General features: G+C 43.5%; 1 protein-coding gene across 12 annotated transcripts in view; it reads left to right on the plus strand.

The window, feature by feature from the left end:
• ncor1 (nuclear receptor corepressor 1) overlaps positions 1–18,688 on the plus strand; it is a 71,583-nt gene that overhangs the window by 25,394 nt on the left and 27,501 nt on the right. For 11 of the 12 annotated variants that reach the window (XM_069184508.1, XM_069184514.1, XM_069184507.1 and 8 more), the window contains exons 15-18: positions 11,704–11,828; positions 13,080–13,279; positions 13,598–13,702; positions 16,757–16,819. In XM_069184508.1, the coding sequence (XP_069040609.1) occupies positions 11,704–11,828; positions 13,080–13,279; positions 13,598–13,702; positions 16,757–16,819 (493 nt within the window). Of the gene's footprint in view, positions 1–4,868; positions 5,412–11,703; positions 11,829–13,079; positions 13,280–13,597; positions 13,703–16,756; positions 16,820–18,688 lie in introns of those variants that run through there. The other variant, XM_069184517.1, reaches the window with a different exon arrangement.

Genomic DNA, 18,688 nt, shown 5'->3' on the forward strand with positions numbered 1-18,688 from the left:
AGAGAGCCATATAGGTTTATGAGGTTTGTTACCTGCTGCTCAGGCTCTTTAATAGTAACCTCATCTACCCCTTATAGTCTGTTTTTTCTGTTTATGTCTCAATGTTTTAAACAGCTGTCTTGCAGTTTAGTATAAATTGAACACATTTTTGCATCTGCTTAAGTGGGTATAAGGGAAATTGTTAGCACGATTCCCTGATATGGTTAAAGGTTTGACTCTGTGCCTGATGTATTTGCCAGAAATGTTTGCAAGTTCTGATGTTTGAAAAATTAAATCCAAAGATGTCTTCCAATAAATCAGCCTCCGGCAAGTCGTAAAGGAAAGGTTTGTCTGTTGCTGCGCTGTGGTGAGTCGTTGGTATGATGGCGGCGGGCCATTCGAGAGCCACAGGCCTCTGAGAGCTAGGTGTCAGCCAAGGCAGGATCCAGACGCTGTGGGAGAGTTTCCAAGAGAATGCAAATGATTGCAGACGTGGATGGGCATGGGTGCCCACAGTCAGCCTCAGCAGTACGTGAGCAGAGTGCCGTCTTCACAGCGATGGAAAAACCACTAAGAAAGAGTGGTGCTGGTGACGAGCGTTTTGTGCAAGTGTTCAGGAAATGACTTTGCAAACAGACAAAGGAGGTGGATGAATGGTGGTTTATGTTCTTTGATTGCAATTTATTTGGAAGAGATGTCCATATACCTTGTGCATGGTGTGGTGGAGCATTGCTTTCCTCACTGTGTGCCAAGTTAATGCAATTTGTGATACAACGCTTTGCAGTTGCTGTGCAGTGTTGTGTGTATTGCAGAAAAGGGAAGGGAAATCATTAAACTGGATGAAGGACCTTGGCTTCTGTATTAGTCATGTGAAGATTACAGAAGTACCTTTGCAGAAGTAAACTGAGAATGAGTGTGTACTTCTGGGCACTGTGTCAAAAGCTTGTTGTGCCCTGTGCTGTGCTCTATAAAGACACTCTTTAGGTCAGTTCCCAGGGTATTCAGGATCATCAGAGGACAGGAGACCATATCACAGCTGCCAGGGTCACAGTGTGCATACTCAGTGTTCAGAGGGAGATAAGTGCTTGTTTGTCTGCTGGGAAGCATGGAGTTGAGCATCTCCATATATCCTTGCTTAATAAAGCGTTTATCCTGGTGCTTTACTTAACAGAAGACAAAAGTTGAATTGCAGGGTGTAATGAAGTCTAGGCTTTACTGAATTTCTACGTTTATGTTGTCAAATGGATTCAGAACTTAAAACTCTGAACAGTGGAGTTGATTTTCTTCAAGTCTGCTGTTGCTCTGTAAGGCACAGAGTACTTGAGGATATTGGGCTGCCTGATCAGACACAGAGATGTCTTATTTCTTCACCACAGTTCAGGTATGAATGTCTTTTCACATCCCACAGTGCAGCTGCGAGTTAATAAAGGAGTTTTTGTCCTTGAATGAGTTCTAGCCATAATTCTGTCATCTACCTCTTATTCTTGTGGGACTGGCTGATTTGGGAAAAAATACATATGTAACCCTACACCCGGAGAGTTGGCAGCTTCAATGGTGTTTCAGCTCTATGGGGGAAGCCTCAGAATGAAGGAGCAGAGCTGTGTGAAGGGCAGTAATGGACCAGAGCTAGGCTTACTTGCATGGTGACCTGCAGCAGTGTGATGGTCCATTGTTGGCAAGGTGCTGGCTTTTCCTTCTGATTAAAATCTGTTGTCTGCTGGGTTGCTGTCTTGCTTTCTAAAGCTGGATAGAGGCACGGTGAATAATTTGGTGTGAGTATTGAATAAGTGTACCCAGAAGAACATGAAAAAGGACTGATAACATTTGGATGTTGGTTGAAGGAAGACTCCCCAGAGGAGCATTATTGGCTGTCACTTGCTTATGTGTTTTACACTGTATTATTTTAATTAATGTATCGTTGATTAACTATAAATACCCTTCATCTTCGAGCTCCTAAAGGCTCAGTGTGTGTCTCTTTGGGACTTCATCTAAACACAACTTCCTTCCCTTGATTGGATGGAGTGTACAGGTACGCAGCCCTTCTCTCTCCTCCGGTCACATCATAAGGGCTGAAACATGAGCAGAGCATGTTGCACCTGAAAAGGACGGCAGCGAAAAGCTAAAACTGCTCTGATAGCTGGACAGGCACCAAGCGTTTCATTAAGGTATTTTTCGCTTGTAGTGACAGCCCTCAGATACCCTCCCTTCACTGTAAGATTTACTTAGTCCCCTCTAGACAGCTTCATTTATGTGATGGATTTTTGCACCTCTGGCAAAGGGGTGAGAAGAGGGATCTGACATGAACTATAACAAAACTAATTCTCTCTATTATGAACAGTCTTCTGTAGATTTGCAGTGCCTTTTATGGTCCTTTCTTCTTCAAAATTCCCCTTAAATGAAAGTAAGTTAAGTGGTTATTGCCAGATTTGACATCAATTAAAAGACTTTTGAAAGTCATCTATATTGTGCTTCTGAGTGTCTTCTCTACAGAAAGTGGCATGTGCCCTGTAGTCTAGATATTGTCCCTTTGAATCCAGCGTGGGATAGTGCGGTAAAGAACTGGCAGTGTGTGCCATGCAATCAGCAGACTACTGCAGGGGTAAGGTAGAGTTTGCCTTGTGCTATTACAGACTTGCCTGTCCTCTGATTGGCACCAAATACTTTATTTTTGCCTGCTGGGGTCACCAACCGAACCACATGACTTGGAAATGCAAATTTCAGAAGACGTGCATCTCGAAGGCCGTACTTATTTCTGAAGTAAGAAATCTGTGGGACTCGAGCCCCACAACGTGCCGGGTTTAGCTGAGGGCTGAAGAAGGCTGTGGGTGTGGTCACTGTTCTTCTTGCCTGCTGCTTCGAGAGCAGGCCAAGCATAGCACAGCATGCAACGAGCTGGTGTAGCAAGAAGGTTTCGCATTCTCGACACTAGAAAACTGAAGAAGAATTCAGAGGAAGATGCATTTATGAATCCAGAGCAAAATTGCTTTTGTCGTATGGTGTTATAATATCCTACCATTGTAATTTTATATTATGAGATAAAAGAGAATGGTTGTGTGTGTGTTAAGAAGGAAAGTATGCTGTTATTTAAAACATGGAATCATATTGTAGTTGTGCACTGTTCTTTTTATCTATATTATTACAAGTTTGGACAAATTTGAGAAGGCCATTGCTGGTGTAAGCATGTGGAAGATAATCGGAATAAAATTATCAAATTTGATGGGGTTTCTTCTCAATTAATGAAATAAATATTTTAACAAATTCCAAGAAGATTTCATTTAGAGAAATCCAGTAAGGTGAATATTGTTACTGATGCACAACAGAAGGTTAAAGTAGATTTTCCTTTAGATTGTTTTTGTTCTACAGTTTAATAAAAAAACGCATTCTAGACCAGGCCTGGAGCTGCAAGACTAGAATATTTTATTCATCCTCTTAAACTTTATTTGAAAATAACTTTCCATGTGGATGTTGTGATTGTGACTGTTTGCCTTTATGAAAGGAAGGTTCTTTGTGTAGCAATAATGTAACTTCACATACGCCAGGCTGAAAGACTGCTGCTGGTGAGAACCGCATGAGTCAAGTGAGAAGCACTGAAAAACAGGAGAACATAAGAAAGGCTACAAGCAACAGGAGGGCGTTTGGCCCGTCTGTCTGATTGATCCAAAGATCTCACCCGGCTGCTTTTCTGGAAAGGAGCCTGGTTATTGCCTTCAGCAGCATTGCTGGGCCAGAATTGTACACAATATTCTACTAGAGGGCTTTCTAGTGCAATATTCGGTTTTACTGAGTAGTTAATTAAAATTTTAATTATATATACTAACATTTTAAATGTTTCCTTACATTGTGTAGAAGATGTAAACGGTGTGTCAACATAATCGTCTAAGACTTTTCTGCTTGTATCTTCTTCTAGCTTCGTTTCCTTTTGTTGTATCTGTAGTTTGTTTCAGCAAAATCCTGCCCTTGTCTAAAAGAACCTGTAAACGGTAATCCTAGAGGCTACAAGACTAGACCTACAACAGGCAAGCAGATCCGAAGCCATGAAGTCAAATTCATACTTGTGCGTGATTTATTTCCGTGTTGATCGCGCCACGTGATGCTGATTTCCTCGTTCGCTTCTCTGGTGTAACTGCAACTTAGTGAACCAGCCTGCCTGTGGCAGGAGAGTGCTGGTATCGAAGGAGTTATTTCTCTCCTGGGCTGGTACAGGACTCCTCTTAGTCTGAAGCGTAGAGAAGGGGAAAAATAAATGACAATGCTGAATTAATTTGGGGGAAAAAAAAACAACATCCATCTGTCCTGGATTATCTAGCTGTACAAGGGCCAGTGTAGCACTTTTCAGAAAATGACTTGCGATTTAACATTGCAAGGAAGCTTTCTGAATAGTAGGTGTGCACAGTATGGACAAAAAGGCCAATCGGCACCTTTCTGGTTTATGAGAAAATTGGGGAAGGAAAAGCTCTAGGAATGCGACTGATAACGTCATGTTGCTAGTTTTCTGAGACTGGTTTAGAATTAAGTCACCTAACAATGTGACAGTCCTGGCCTGTTCACCCAAAAGGACTAGTGGAAGTTTTATTGCTACTACATAAAATTCCTTCTGTGTGGTACTCCGTTCTAAATCGTAAGTAAGGATGTCATCACAACCAGTTATTTACATCACAAGTTGTGTGAAAAGCCCGCTGTTTGATGCAGACGGTGAAACATCAGAAGTGTAAAAAGCAGAGAACTTGTGTGGGTAAACAAGAAGTGTTCAAGCCTTCAGGCTTCGGAAGGAGGGTGGGGGTCAAAAACCCAAAAGGAAAATAAACCCTTTTTAGGGTTTCCCTGCTTTGCACAAGCCCTGCGTGCTCCGTATACTGACTTGGCACATAGTGGTTTCTCAAAGAGGCAGTCGGCAGGGCCTTTGTACTTGTACTTGCTGAAATCCCCTGGAGACTGACACAGTGAGTAGGCAGTGCTTCTAAAAGAGAGAGAGAGAGAGCAAGCAGAATGTGGAGTAGCGGAAAGGAAGAAAAAAAATCGCCACAGTCTGCTCTGACAGCTTGGATTAGCTGTGCTCTTTCTCCAGCAACGCGGCCACCCCTCCCCGCGCTGGCGCGGGTGGTACGGCCCAGGGATCTGACGAGACCAGAAAACTTGCTGCGCTGCTGTGAATGCCAATCAAAGGCTGCGCTCGGCGGGGATTACCTTGAGTGACCCCTGATAGATTAGAGTGTGCATGTGAGATGGGCGATTCTTCAGGCAGCTTAAACGGCAGGATGACACAATTTCCTGGAATATGCACGGCGCTGGGTCAGGCAGCCCTTCTAAGGAGCTCAGCGATGGAGCTCTCCTGTCCTTTCCAGCTCTTCCTCTGGTCCAAGCCTGACACCCACTGCGGATAGTTTGTGGTGGTCAGGGGCAAAGGGCTTTGATACCAACAGATGAGTTTGCAGGTATGTTTATTGGCTGAGACTGACTACCGTTTGATTATCTTTCTTTCTGTCTCTGGCTTCCTGAATATCTCTGCTGAAGCAAGATTGCAGTATTTCAGCACCTCTCTCCCAGTGCAAGTCTCTAGCTTGTGCTTCGTGGTTTAAATTTACCACCAGGGTGAGATGATGACTGCTTGTCGCCGTGTAACTGGCGTGCCTCAGCTAAACTCAGTAGGCTAAAGTTCAGGGCCCTTTCCTTCGCAGAAGTTTCCTTGTGCTTTAACCCATTCCTGCTCTTAGTCTTGGCCTGCGAGGTGTGAGCTGTACAGGAGTTTGGTCTGTGGATCTCCGAGTAAACACATGCACACGAGTTGAGAAATAGACTCAGTAGATCTCTGTGTGGAAGAATTAGAATTAAAGTTTCTGGAAATAACTTTTTAAGTTGGTCTTTAGTGAGGAATCAAAATGGCCTTTTTGAAATCATTTTGTGCAGATTGCATCAATGTTTTTTAAGGCATTCTTTTTCAGCTGAATTAGGTGTATCTAGTTTATTTAAAACATGCAGCTTCAATTTTTTAAACTTTCTATTAGAGACCAGGAGGTATGTTTGTTGTTGAGATGTGAAATACTAATGGAATATGGGTGAAGCAGATTTTTTGCATAGGGGCACTTTTCTTAGAATGAAAGGACCGCGAAGGTTGCATGTCATCTAATCATCTAATCATCACAGGGCGCTGTAACCTTTTACCTTTGAGAGTGTAGGTTTCTCTACCAGTTGTGTTGTCACTTGCAATTATTCTTAACCAGCAAAGCAGATCTGATTAACCTATCTGCTCCTTGGCTGGGACGACAGGCCTGTGTCAGGACAGCGAAATGGATCGTTAGAGTAATAAATTTGATCATCTTCCCGTTGCTCAGTTCTGATGCGATTCTAGGAATGTGACAATGTGACCTACAACCCGGCAAAAATGTACCATATAAATGTCTGCTTTGTTCAGATGCTTTGATGTGGATAAAAAGACTGAAGACTTTTGAAATAGCAACCTTTTTAATCTGTCTCATGTCCCTATCTATTAATAGACAGCTTTTTTTCTCTAGACAGGACTTCATAGGTTTCAAGTTGTATAAATTGGTCGTTCTTTTTTTGCAAGACAAATTTACTTAATAGGTATACATTCTGCAACTACAAAGTACTTTACATTAAGTGCCTACTGGACAAAAGCATTTGGCATTATCTACATTTTTCCACTGACCTGGACAGGTTCCACCAATCCATTTTCTAACTGCTTTATCCAGTTCCGGGTCGCAGGGGAGTTGGAACCTATCCTGGCAAGGAAGGGTGGGGTACACCCTGGATGGGACGCCCATCGTGGGGCACAAACAGACATGCGCACACTTATACCAGGCCACATTTTCCCAGAAGCCAATTTTCCCATCACTGTCTTTTTTTTTTTTCTTTTTTCAAAATAAACTTTATTTCAAAGAAAGAACAACTCACAATACGTACACGTGCCAACAAAATATCAAGCTATCATCAAATAAAGAAAAAAAACGTTCCAAATGAGGCGATTCTCCACTATCAATCATTGCAAGTGGGTGGTGGGGCCCATCACTGTCTTTTTACTGTGGAAGAAAGCCCGAGCACCTGGAGAAGACATACAGACTCCACACAGCCGGCACCCCAGGTCGGACACTGACCCCGGGACCCAGACCTGTGGTGGGTTGGCAGCAGTGCTGACCGCTGAGCCACTGGCTATTGGTCTTAATTCATTCATCTGCCCACCGTCTTGTTTCAGCTTTGTTCTCTGTCTGTCGTGTTTCCTAGGAGAGGCCGTTAACCTCCTTGCAGTAAATGCACATTAGCAAGGACTGGCTGGCTTATAGTGTGGTCTTGCCCTTTCTTCCCTACAACCTTGCTATGAACTCACTGCAAGGCTAGTTAATTTCAGGATGGGAGACCCCTCTATGGTACTGAATTAATTCCCCGGCACCTTCACTGGGAGTCGGCAAGGAATTTATGCAGCAGTTTGCAGAAAGTTGTTTTCCAGCATTGGCTTACTGCAGTATTTTCCAATATCTTTTTTTTTCTGAGTCGACACCCTTAGGAAAACTGTGCATTGAAATTTTGCATAATTTGTTTACCATTTATCTTGCTTGCATTGTACCCCCCTGAGGTACTTATGATTTACTTTACTGCACTGGCTTAAAATAGTACCATGATTTACTGTAGTATTTGATAGCCCTTACAAAATGCACAATATTGTCATTGAGTGAGGTAAATGCTGGTTCTTCTTGAGGAAGCTTGCATTTCCATTTTCTTACGTCAGTCTTGCAGAAGTCATTTATTTCACACTTGGTAGCAGACAAGTGGATTCTGATGATGTCACTGGTTCAGTGCTGAATTCAGTGGGATTACACTCTGTACAATAATGCATTGCCATCAAGCTGGTGTTTCCACACTATATGGTGAATTGAATCTTTACAACTGCATGGCTAAAAAAATCACTGTTCTGTATTCAAAAGAAACTTCATTTAAACTTAAATTTCACCCCAACAGCCGTGCCTTGCTGTCTTGAAAGATAATCGACTGGGAGAAGACCTATGGTTAAAAAGTAAGAATGCTGCACCCCCATGCTCATTGATAAGGTGTCCCCTACCAGTGCAGATATAGACATTGAATTTGTTATACCCAGGATATAGTATAGCTTTCCAGTTGTGTTACACTCTAGTCTTTGTTAAAAGCATTCATAAACCATAGCATTTTCTACAGCATACTTTAGTCATTAAACCACTTTCTGGACAACTCCGATATTTTTTTTTGTAACTTAAAATTGAAACAGTGCCCTGAAGCCGATAATGCAGTGTTTGCTGCACAGGGAGGGGAAATAAGGAATCGCAGGAAAAACACTTATTGTGCTGGTTTATAGTGCAGAACTGTAGGTCTTGCTACCCTCAAAACGGCAACGTGGGTTCGTCGACCTTTTATTTATGAGACATCGAAGTGTTTGTCTGGAAGGTGTGAGAGCTGCCATTGTGTTTTTGTCCATGCTGACGGTTAAGGTGCCCGTGGCAGACAGCCGCAGGTCTCGGCGCTTGGTTTTTCCGAAGGCGCGTGGGCCTGTGCCCAGCTCCACGCGATTGTTCCTGTGGAACCATAAAATCGGCGGCGGGTGGGTGAGGCCGGGCTGTTTGGCCAGACCTCCGCTCCCTCCGTCTCTCCGACTCTTTCCCTCACAGTTTGGCTTCGCTTTTCTCCCTCCATCTGGTAACAGCATGGGCTGTTTGCCTTGGCACAAGTGAGCCTGGGGTTTTTTGCAGAGCGCCGTAAAGAGTTCTTCAGACGTAAGCGCTGCTGCTGCTGCTGCTGCTGATGATGATGATGATGATTTTTTTTCTTAAAGCACAAGCAGCTTTTTTTTCAGCCCCCCCACCTTCCCCTCCTCTCGAACGGCAGCTGGTCTGTCTTCCGTTTTGAATTTCGCAGGCAGGCGGCTGCCAGCATTCCCCTCCTCGATGCCGGGGGGGGGGGCGTGCTGCAGAAATCCTGCTAACCCCACCTGCGCTGTCGATGATTCACTGCCACTGGTGAATCTTGTTCAACATCTGATGCTCCATGCCACATGACCAAGAGCTCCCGATTGAATTCAGAACCGACATTTAATTCAACTTAATTGTGGTCGAGTGGGTTTTTGATTTTTTTTTTGCATTTCCTCCCCTTTTGCACCTTCGATGAGCATGTTTGTTACGGCTTAGTTAGGTCTGGCTGGTGATCAAGCTGGCAGAGTGGTCAGATGCCTCTTGTTTAATTACCCCCCTTCTCCCCCATTTTTGCTGTGTGCTCTATTTTGTCTATGTAGAGAGCGCTAGGATTTACTTCATATTCCATTTACTGTTTATTCGTTTTGACCTCCCAGTGGAAAGGTGAAGTGTTAAAGGTGGTTTATTTGCAGGACTAAGAACATCTGCATTGCATAGCAGACTAAACGAGGAGCAATGTGTATAGAGCTTTGAAGGCAGCAAGCAAGCACAATGAAACAGCTAGTCTGCATACAGCTGTTATATTCAGTTTCACCATAAAGTTAATCAAAATATTATGTTGTTGGAGATACCACGAGCAAAGGCCAGTTCTGTGATGGGTAGAATTAAATTTGTAGAACAAGGCAGCTCTGTGTTGTGTTGTTCCCCTCAGGAGTATTAACCTTATAGCCTGCGACCTGGAGGTTAATTATTCTTGATGGTTGGGGAGTTTCTGCCTGCTCAATCCTTAGACACAGAGGTTGTATACTGCTGAAGTGTGTGTGTGTTTTTAAGTTTGGAGGTCTCTGGGTGAGCTGTTAGAGCAAAGATTTAGTTATTGTGGGTGTCACGTATTTAACCATGCTCATGACATGGTTAAAACGTCACAGGGCTTTATGTAATCTGTTGGGCATAAGTAATCTTTTCTTGACATTTCCTACCAAAGCTCATAAACATGTTTTTTGTTGGATATTGTTGCAAAATCTGTGAACTTTGTTTAAGCACATGTGGAATTGAATCCTATGCAGGGAGAACAGCCTGTCTTGAACACTTTCCTGTATAACTCAATTTACCATATATCTGAGTGCATTGCTAAGGCTGAGTCAGCTGCTAGCTTTTTCCCTGCTGTTGCTCTCTGATGAAGACCAAAAACGAAAGTTTGGAACCATCTGTACAGCAGCTTTTGTGTAGGTTTATTGGCTGATATATGAGAAACAAAAACCTCACTAGCCAGACATGACTAATGGCATCTGCCTCTATTACTACGTCTGCATTTACCACTAGCACACAAAACGGCCTTCTCCTAATTGAATGAACAGCAGCAATCTATTGCTATCCCTGTGTTTTAGCAGGGAAAAAAAATATTTGAAAGTACAAGATGTCCTTAAAATGAAATCCGAACAAGTGGAATGTGAGCTGACAGACTGCCAAACTACCAAGTTATTGAATATAAATACTAAGATTGCATAGTGACAAGGGAGAAATTCCTCAGCGATATTGATCATTGTTCTGTATTTGTTTTATGGTAATATTGTATGTGCTGTACCTATATAAATGTACACCTTCTCCCATTTTATAAAACAGCTTAGATCTGTCTGTGCTTCCCCCATTAGAGAGGCACATTTGTGTGATGTGGTTAAATTTTGAATACCTTCTAGTTTACAATCAGGAAGTGGCATCAGATCTTTCCCGTCCTGAAGCTGTAGTCAATTGCAATACTCAATAGCAGGTAGGTCAGTTTCAGATTTTGACTTGACATCTGGAGGCAAAGGACTGTTGGGGTTTTAGCATGTGAATTTGTGTACCTAGTATTGAAGTCAATCCAAGAGTTTAGACTTTCCGATTCTCTTTGTGCGTTAATGGGGTTTACATGCAACCATTCCATTAGGTTAGAAGCCATTTTGAATATTGTATGCGTGTTATTGTTTTTAACCCGTAGAAAATGTTTATTGTACATCATCTGAACAGATATGAAATCTGAGTATAGAGGTATGTGATTATGGACTGAAATCTGAATTAAGATGCCATATTGTTGACTGTCAGTATGGCCAATTAGGCATGTCAAAAGGTGAAGTTTGTAACAGTAAATTGCGTATGGTTATGTGTGATATGTGCCAAATCAGTGTTAAGTAAAACCTGTGAAATAACACATTAAATAAACACTGTAGTTCTTCATATCCTAGGTTGTGAAGCCATCTGGAAAGTTCTTGAAATTAAAACACGTTGACCATCTTTTTTTGTTCTTAAAGGAAAAGCAAATCGTTAACCTTTATGCTTCCTAAAAAGGTTATTTGGAGATCTTCACGCTGGGAAGTCAATGAAGAGGAATTTAAGCGCCACTAAGTAATCTGTGCGATGTGATACTATGCGATACCGAGCAGCCAGAAATAACAACATAAAACAGGCCACGTTGTCTCTTTTCCTTCTGAATCTGGGTCAAAAGAGGGTCGTGTCCCACAGCAAAGACAAATAAACCGCCGTGGCGCAGACTGTGTCATTGATGAGAACCTAGTCTGTTGAGCCTTCTTCCTCTGAGCTCTTTAGATGCACGTTTTTGTCAAATCTAAAAACAGATTGATAATTGCACAAAACGCTTATTATTTGTAAACGTATTTCTAATTTGTGAAGTGATCTTGAATCAAGTCGGGGAAAACCTTTTTCCCTTTTTGAGTCTGTGAAGGCACGTCTTGCAACCCCACTTCCCTTGGGCAGAAGAATCTCAGCGGCGTTTTGTGTGCGCGTGTTTCAGCCTCTGCTCGCACTCCCGTTGTAAAAGAGGCTGTGTGCTTCTCCTCAGCAACAGATAACACGTCCTTCTCAAGAAGAAAAAGCAGAAGAAAAGACCGAGGAGGACAAGGCGGAGAAAAAAGAGGACGAGGAGAAGAAGGAAGAGGAGGAGAAAGATGAGAAAGAGGAATCGAAGTGAGTGTTTCTCCACGCGTCCCTGCGTTCGAGTGGGTAACTGCTGGCAGTGCTGGGGAGGGCTGGCCATGTGTCAGACTACGAGCTGAATCCCTCTTCTGTGTCAGCTGCAGGTTGGACAGACTGCTCAGTGCAGTTTAGTGGCAGAAATGAAGCTGTGAGTTATGGCAAGTTCAGTAGTAGTGACAGAAATTCCAGAGCCTTCATATGAAGGATTGATTTGCTTTTTAAAAGAGCAGCAAATTGTACTAAAAAAAAAATCACAGGCCGTGTCTGGCCATGACACAGATGATACTCAAACTTGGGTTTCGATTGTTTCGTAAATGGTGCTCACATTTCATTTGCCATATGATTCCATCTTCAGTCAGCTTAACTAAAGAAGCACTGGAGTAGGAAAAAATCAGCAGATGTACTGATTTTTTGTCTTTTATACTGTGGTACCCAGTACACACTCACAGCACTGTTACGTCCTTCCGCTCTGGGTCTACTGTTTGTCTCCATCGCTAAGAAGGAGATGGATTTGTTTTTAACATCTCTACTATAGATGACCTGAGCCATTCTGTGAATCTTGCTGCTTGACTGGTTTGTGCTGGATGAAGTGTTAATCCCCCAGCTCTCGCCCCTCTCAGCAGTTGTTCAGTCCTTAAAATAGCTGGCTGTGCAGATGTTTGTTTGCAGCGCTTCCCTTCCTCTGGGAGAGCCGAGCACTTGACTGCTGGCTGCAGCGTGGTTATCAAACTGCACGGAGTATCGCAGCCGGTGTGCCGATCGCACGTCCGACACCGAGCCAACCTGTTGCACAGCAGGAAGAAATCTTTCTTTGCCTTCCCCTTAGCAAAAAAGAAAGTTTTCCACTGGACTTTTTTAGAAAAAAATCTAAACATGATACAGAGTTGAGGGACAGCGCAGTGGCGCAGCTCTGGAGCCGTGGGTTCAGTTCCCAGAGTGCTATCGGTGTGGAGTCTGTATGTTGCTTGGGTGACCTCTGGGTGCTCCGGTTTCTTCCCACAGTCCCAAGACAGCTACTTGGCTTCTGGAAAAACTGGCCCTGGTGCGAGTGTGTCCGTGTGTGCCATGTGATGGACAGGCGCCCAGTCCAGGGTGTATCCTGCTTAGTGCTCGTTGCTTTCCGGGACAGACTCCGCCCGGGATCAAGCGGTGCGGAAGTGGATGGCGAAGAGGGACAGCCTGAGACGGCAGACCCCCCCGTCGTGCACGCTGCTCACTGTCCCCGCCTGTCTCCCTTTTCAGGGACATCGGCAAAGACAGAGACAAGTGCGAAGGCGGCGGAGAGGACGAGGAAGGCAAAGAACAAGCCACGCCACGCGGCAGGAAGACCGCCAACAGCCAGGGCCGGCGCAAGGGCAGGATCACGCGCTCCATGGCCAGCGAGGCAGCAGCCGTGGCAGCCGAGGAAGGCCCCGCGCCCCCGCCTGCCCCCGCGGAGCCCGGTGAGCCCCCCGAGCACCCCGCCGCTCGCTCGGCCCCCCCGGGCCCCAGGGTGTAGGCTCGGAGTTTCCCCCCCCCATGAGCGCAGGAGGCCGAGGCCGGGGAGGGCGGGGTACGCGTGCTGCCGTCGGCAAGAGCGGCGGGTTGAGCCGCGCACGTCTCCTGGAAACCCGACGCGTCCGCCTTCATCTCCGCCGCGGCACAGGGGCAGAGGGGAGTCGGCTGCATGATGCTGCCGTGCCTTGGAATAAGAGTGGGTGTAGAATGCTGGATTGGCCGTAACCTCCTGGTGATTTTCTTTCTCCCCCCCTCCTCATCAGCACCACAGGAGCCTGCTCAGCCCCCGAAAGCAGAGGCAGCACCGAAGAGCAGCCGGGACCAGGCCAAAGGCAGCCTGGTAACCATGGAAACGCAAGCACACAGAGGTGAGCGCACTTTAGACCAACGTTTGGGGTCTTTTTATCACGTTACACATAGCTGAAACATGTGATGGGTGGGGAGATTGCTTCCTTGTTCTGTGTTCTTTCTGGGCTCGGCGATAATGGTTTAATGGTGTTGCTCGTTCCAGCAGTTGTGGTTCGGTCTCTAGCAAGTGTGGCGGCGTCATGTCAGAGAGAGGGGGGGTCATGGGATGTTTTAGTGCACAGAGGCGTTGACCATTCTCAAGGAAACAAGGAAGCAGGGATGAATATCGGGTTGCACATCGATAAGAACTGTGATAAAACTATTGACTAAAACTGCACCAAACCAGAAAAAGATGCCCTGTATACCTGTTGTGTAATATTATTGCATCTGTCCAATAACCTGGACAAGTATTAGTGCTTGTCAGTACGCCGAAAGCACTCCTATCCTGACCAGCTCCCAGCTCACAGGAGCCTCTTGCTGATGTCATTGCGGAAGAAGCTGTCGAAATACTTTAGCACTGCAAGAGTGAAACGTCTTCGGTCCGGATTGTATCGGGTGGCCGTGCTTTTGCAGACGACTTTGCGATCCGCGTTTCCCGTGGGTAGGGGATAACGGTGCGAAAAGACAGCGCACTCGGGATCACTCAGTCTGGATTCAACATACGGTGCCTCTTACTGGAATTGGGGAAATACGAACAGAGAAAATGTGAAATATGAATTGGCTGTAATGCGAACACTAAAAATTGCTAATAACATTCAGGGTTAAGTCTGAGTTTTTATTTCTTATATGGTAGCAGACATGGTAAGTACAGAAGTTACATCATGTTTTCTCACGGATTTATCCAGAATAACAGGTGAAAGCTTGAACTTGATGAACGGCCAACTCCCACTGTGTCAAATGTCCTATTTTCCTCTCTATTCTTCCCATTGAATTCTCTTTGCAATGTTTTTACATGAACGCTCTACTGAGTGGCTCCCCCTGGTGGCCTGAGACTTTGTGGTTTTCTTATCACTTTCTGAATCTCGGCCCCAACAGTGTAACAGATAAGGGACCGCATGTGGTTTACATGTTCACAACTTCCAGTTTCCCACGTTTGTGCTTCTCAGCTGCCGTGCTGTTTTATGATAGTTCATAATTGGCTTTCACGTTTATGGACTTTCATGCATCAGATTGTGCTCTGCGCTTCCAATAGCTTTTTTCTGTGCCGAAAATAATTTTAAAGGTGATTTTTACAGGTACATAAGAACATAAAATTTGCAAACGAGGGGAAAAACATGCAGCTCCTCTTGCTTGTTTGTTTGTTTTTTTTACTTTAAGAAGCGAATTAATCTGAGAATCTTTTCTGGATGACTCTTAAAAGATTATAAACTATCGGCTTCCACTACATGGCTGGGCAGATTCTTTCAGGCTCACAACCCCCTTAGCACTTTACATTTTAAAGCACTGAAAAAAAAAAGATTTAACAAAAATAGTTTAAGGGTTCACATGGATAAGAAATTGCCTTTATTTTACATTGTGAACTCACTGAGATGCACATTCTGCTGCTCAAATCTGCATTCGTACTTCACGATTCACACATGGTTGAATTGTTTTAGTGTATTCATTGGCGTTTAGGAATCGGACTTTACCCCCGTCATCACATTCCCTTGTTTGCAAAACAATATTGCAGACGTTTGCACAGATGGGCTCCTTTCTCCCTCTGTGTACACTTGCCACCTTTTGGTTTTTCTATTGAGAAGATCAGGCAGGAGTGACCTTGCAACGGGTTCCTCCCTCGTCCCATTTTGTCTAGGCATGCTGAGCCTCGATTGCTTAAGATCAGTCTCTTGAATAAAGCTGAGTTTTATGAATGCACGCCGTGTTCCTGCGGAGTGACCCAAGAGCACCCTAATTTAAACTCCTCAAGCTCGAGGGCTTTGGGATTTATGGAGTTCTGTGTATGATTCCTGAATCATCACTTGAGCAGGCGGATTCATTTGGTTGAATAGTGGAGCGTGTTTGCAAGGCCTACTTCCAACAGAGCAGCTTTCTTTAAAGTTTAATTTTCGTTTCATAGTAAATACGAGTTTCTGTTATGAATCCAGTGTATTAAACAGTATAGCTCATTCTACATTATGTAATACCACTTGCAATGAGATATTTAATTTACTTAACACTGGAGATCAGTAACATAAGGTGGTCACCTCTAAACTTAATCTTGAATATCTACATTTTGTGTTTTTATACTTTTTGTATCAAAAGGTGTGGTAAGTTTATTTAGTGTACTGATTTCAAAATTGACTTGCTCACTTGCGAATCTGCTTTTTCCAAATGTATGATTCGATCAGCTGTCCTTGTGGTTAATACTGATATGTGGGGTTTCTGACGGGGTGCATTTGTATGTTATAAGGTTGAATGCTTGACTATTGAGTATTTAACTTATTTTCTCATAGGTTTAACATATTTATTCTCAACCATTGAGGAAGAAGGAGTATATTGATTTGCTGCAAGAAAGCGTTCAGTCGTGCCTCTTAAGTTTCAAGGACTGGAGTTTTCAAAGTACCTGTCTCCCTTTTTTTTAATGGATTTTCAATGAAAGTTATTGAATGTCCCAAATAGGCCTTCCAGGACTTTGTGTTTAAAAGCAGAAATGTCAAGGGTGATTTCAAGCTATATTTGTGCTCTGTTTACAAGATTTCAAGAAGAGCCCAAAGCCTGAATAGGTTCTACGTGCACTTAAACTTCTGAACCTTTGTGCTTTCTAAATCGCTTTCTGAGGACTGCGGCTCATCGGGAGCCAAATGGTTTTGTGACGTGCAATAGAGGAAGTCCTGAAAAAACGTACAACTGTAGCTATATGTTGTTGAAGAGGGAAAAGAAGCCTTAAGAGCCTCTCGCTGTTCCTGTCCTCACTGGACAAGAAAATACTCGTCTTCTTGTGGATTCAGAGAGCCAGCAGAAGATGGGCCCCCCTGCCTCTGGGGGGCATGGCCTGAGCAGCCCTGAATGTAAACAGATTATTAGATTGTAAGACGCGCGAGAGAGACCGAGCAAGACCTCCGCTCTGTCTGATGGGCTGGCTGTTGTGATTGCAGGCACTGCGGAGTCTGGGGAGACATCGCGCTGGACCGAGGAAGAAATGGAAGTAGCCAAAAAGGGTAGGATGTCATTGCTTTTTACCCCTTTGATCCTGTGCGGAATCGGAGGAGGACTTCTCGCCTTTCGGTTCTGTGTCTTGTTTTTTTTTCAGTGCCTCGGCTCTCGCCCTCTCTGTGCACACTGTCTTTCTGTGGTGCACCGGACCTCTCAGGCCTGTTTCGAGATAATGGAATTTGATAGTTTTGGCTCCCCTAAAAGATTTTCATCTATTATTCAGGGAAACACTTTGTTACTTCCCCATTGTGCAAAGCTGAAAAATAATGACCAGAGTGTTGTTGGGCTGACGTGTGCACTGCATTTGGAAGACTTTGTATGCATTCAGGCTAGAATTACTCTTTCAATTAGTTTTAAAATAGTTTTAGGATTTTTGACTTCAGTATGCTAAACATAACTGTTCTTTTTATGATAATAGCTTTTGACTTTTGTTAATCTGAAGCATGAAGTACTATCTGAATACATTTGTCTTTGTCAAATGAAGATAAAATGCACCAGATTAAGACTTTTGTTTTTTGAAAATTGTGTTGAAGTATCACATGTATGATGTATCATCATGCAAAATATATTTTGTTGTGGTTAAATACATCTGAACTGCATGCATACTTGTAGTAGAAGTTACTTTTTTGTTCCCCATTTTGTAAAAACCTCGATTTTTTGTAGCTACTGTATCATTGAGAATTGCATGAAGATTTCGGGCTGGTTTCTTCCTCATTGGTTTTGGTGAATTTAAGCCTTTTCACATAAGTAGACATGAAAGACCTTAAACTGCCACTTGAACACGAAAGTTACACCTACTTTTCCTTAGGTGCAGTCTTGAATAATATGTAAGGTCTTGAATATGGTCATGGTAGTATGGAAAAGTCTTAAACTATGAATTGGGGAGCTCTTGACTGCTTTCTGTGAAAGCTGCCCACATCAACTATTAGAATAAATTGTTCTGATAGTCTTATCAGACAGATACAAAATCTGGATTTTTGTGATTTCATTGTTAAAGACAGTATAGAGGGATTTTTCGTCTTGACATTTTGAGCCACCCTTTTCACTACACAGAAGCCTACCTGTGGAAAGATAAATGTGCAGACGTGGCCAAAGTGATCTGGTCTGTGTTACAGAGACTTTGTTAATGTTAGTTTTACAGCAGGAGTGGGGTCAAAGAAGGGTTAGTGTTTTCCCTGCCTTGTAATTAATGTCGCTGAGCCAGTTACACGTAGGTGGAGGCTATGAGGATGTTAAGTTCCCACTGTTTATGGTATAGATGCTTCACTAGCTGAATGAGATTATACTGAGGTCATTGTGGATGATCATCTAAAAAAATGCTTCTGAAACTGAGGCGTACTGTATACATTACCTTTTCAAATTGGCTGACACCCTACTGTAAACTCTAGGGTGGCTGTGACAAAAACTGTAAATATAAATGACTTATGAAGTTGGAGGATATGAAAGAGTGAGTGGAGCTCAGAACTGTACTAACATGCCTAAATATCATCACTCCTAAATATTTAGGGGTTGTTAGGATGACATTGCAATTAAGGAAAACAAGAGAATTTCTTAAGCCAAGTTCCATAGTACCTGGCAGCTAATTTATTATTTGTGCAGTATTACTGACATGATGCTTTACTTTTTTTCCTTTTTTGCAGTTGACAGCTTTTTATTTTTGCATTTGTTTTTCAACTCCATTGATTGTCTTAGAATAAGAGTTCCTAAAAATACCATTGTCTGAAAATCTGGATTTCATCTAGGCCTGCATGGATTTAGCACGGGGGTCTTAGGAAGAGGGTAGTGTACGCTAGCTAAGTATCCCCTTTGACTCTTGAATGGGTTCAGCACAGCTTTGGTTTAAGTTTATTGAAACCATCCTCGCTGATTTACAT

The sequence above is a fragment of the Lepisosteus oculatus genome, chromosome 26 (assembly GCF_040954835.1).
Source record: "Lepisosteus oculatus isolate fLepOcu1 chromosome 26, fLepOcu1.hap2, whole genome shotgun sequence".
NCBI lineage: Eukaryota > Metazoa > Chordata > Actinopteri > Semionotiformes > Lepisosteidae > Lepisosteus > Lepisosteus oculatus.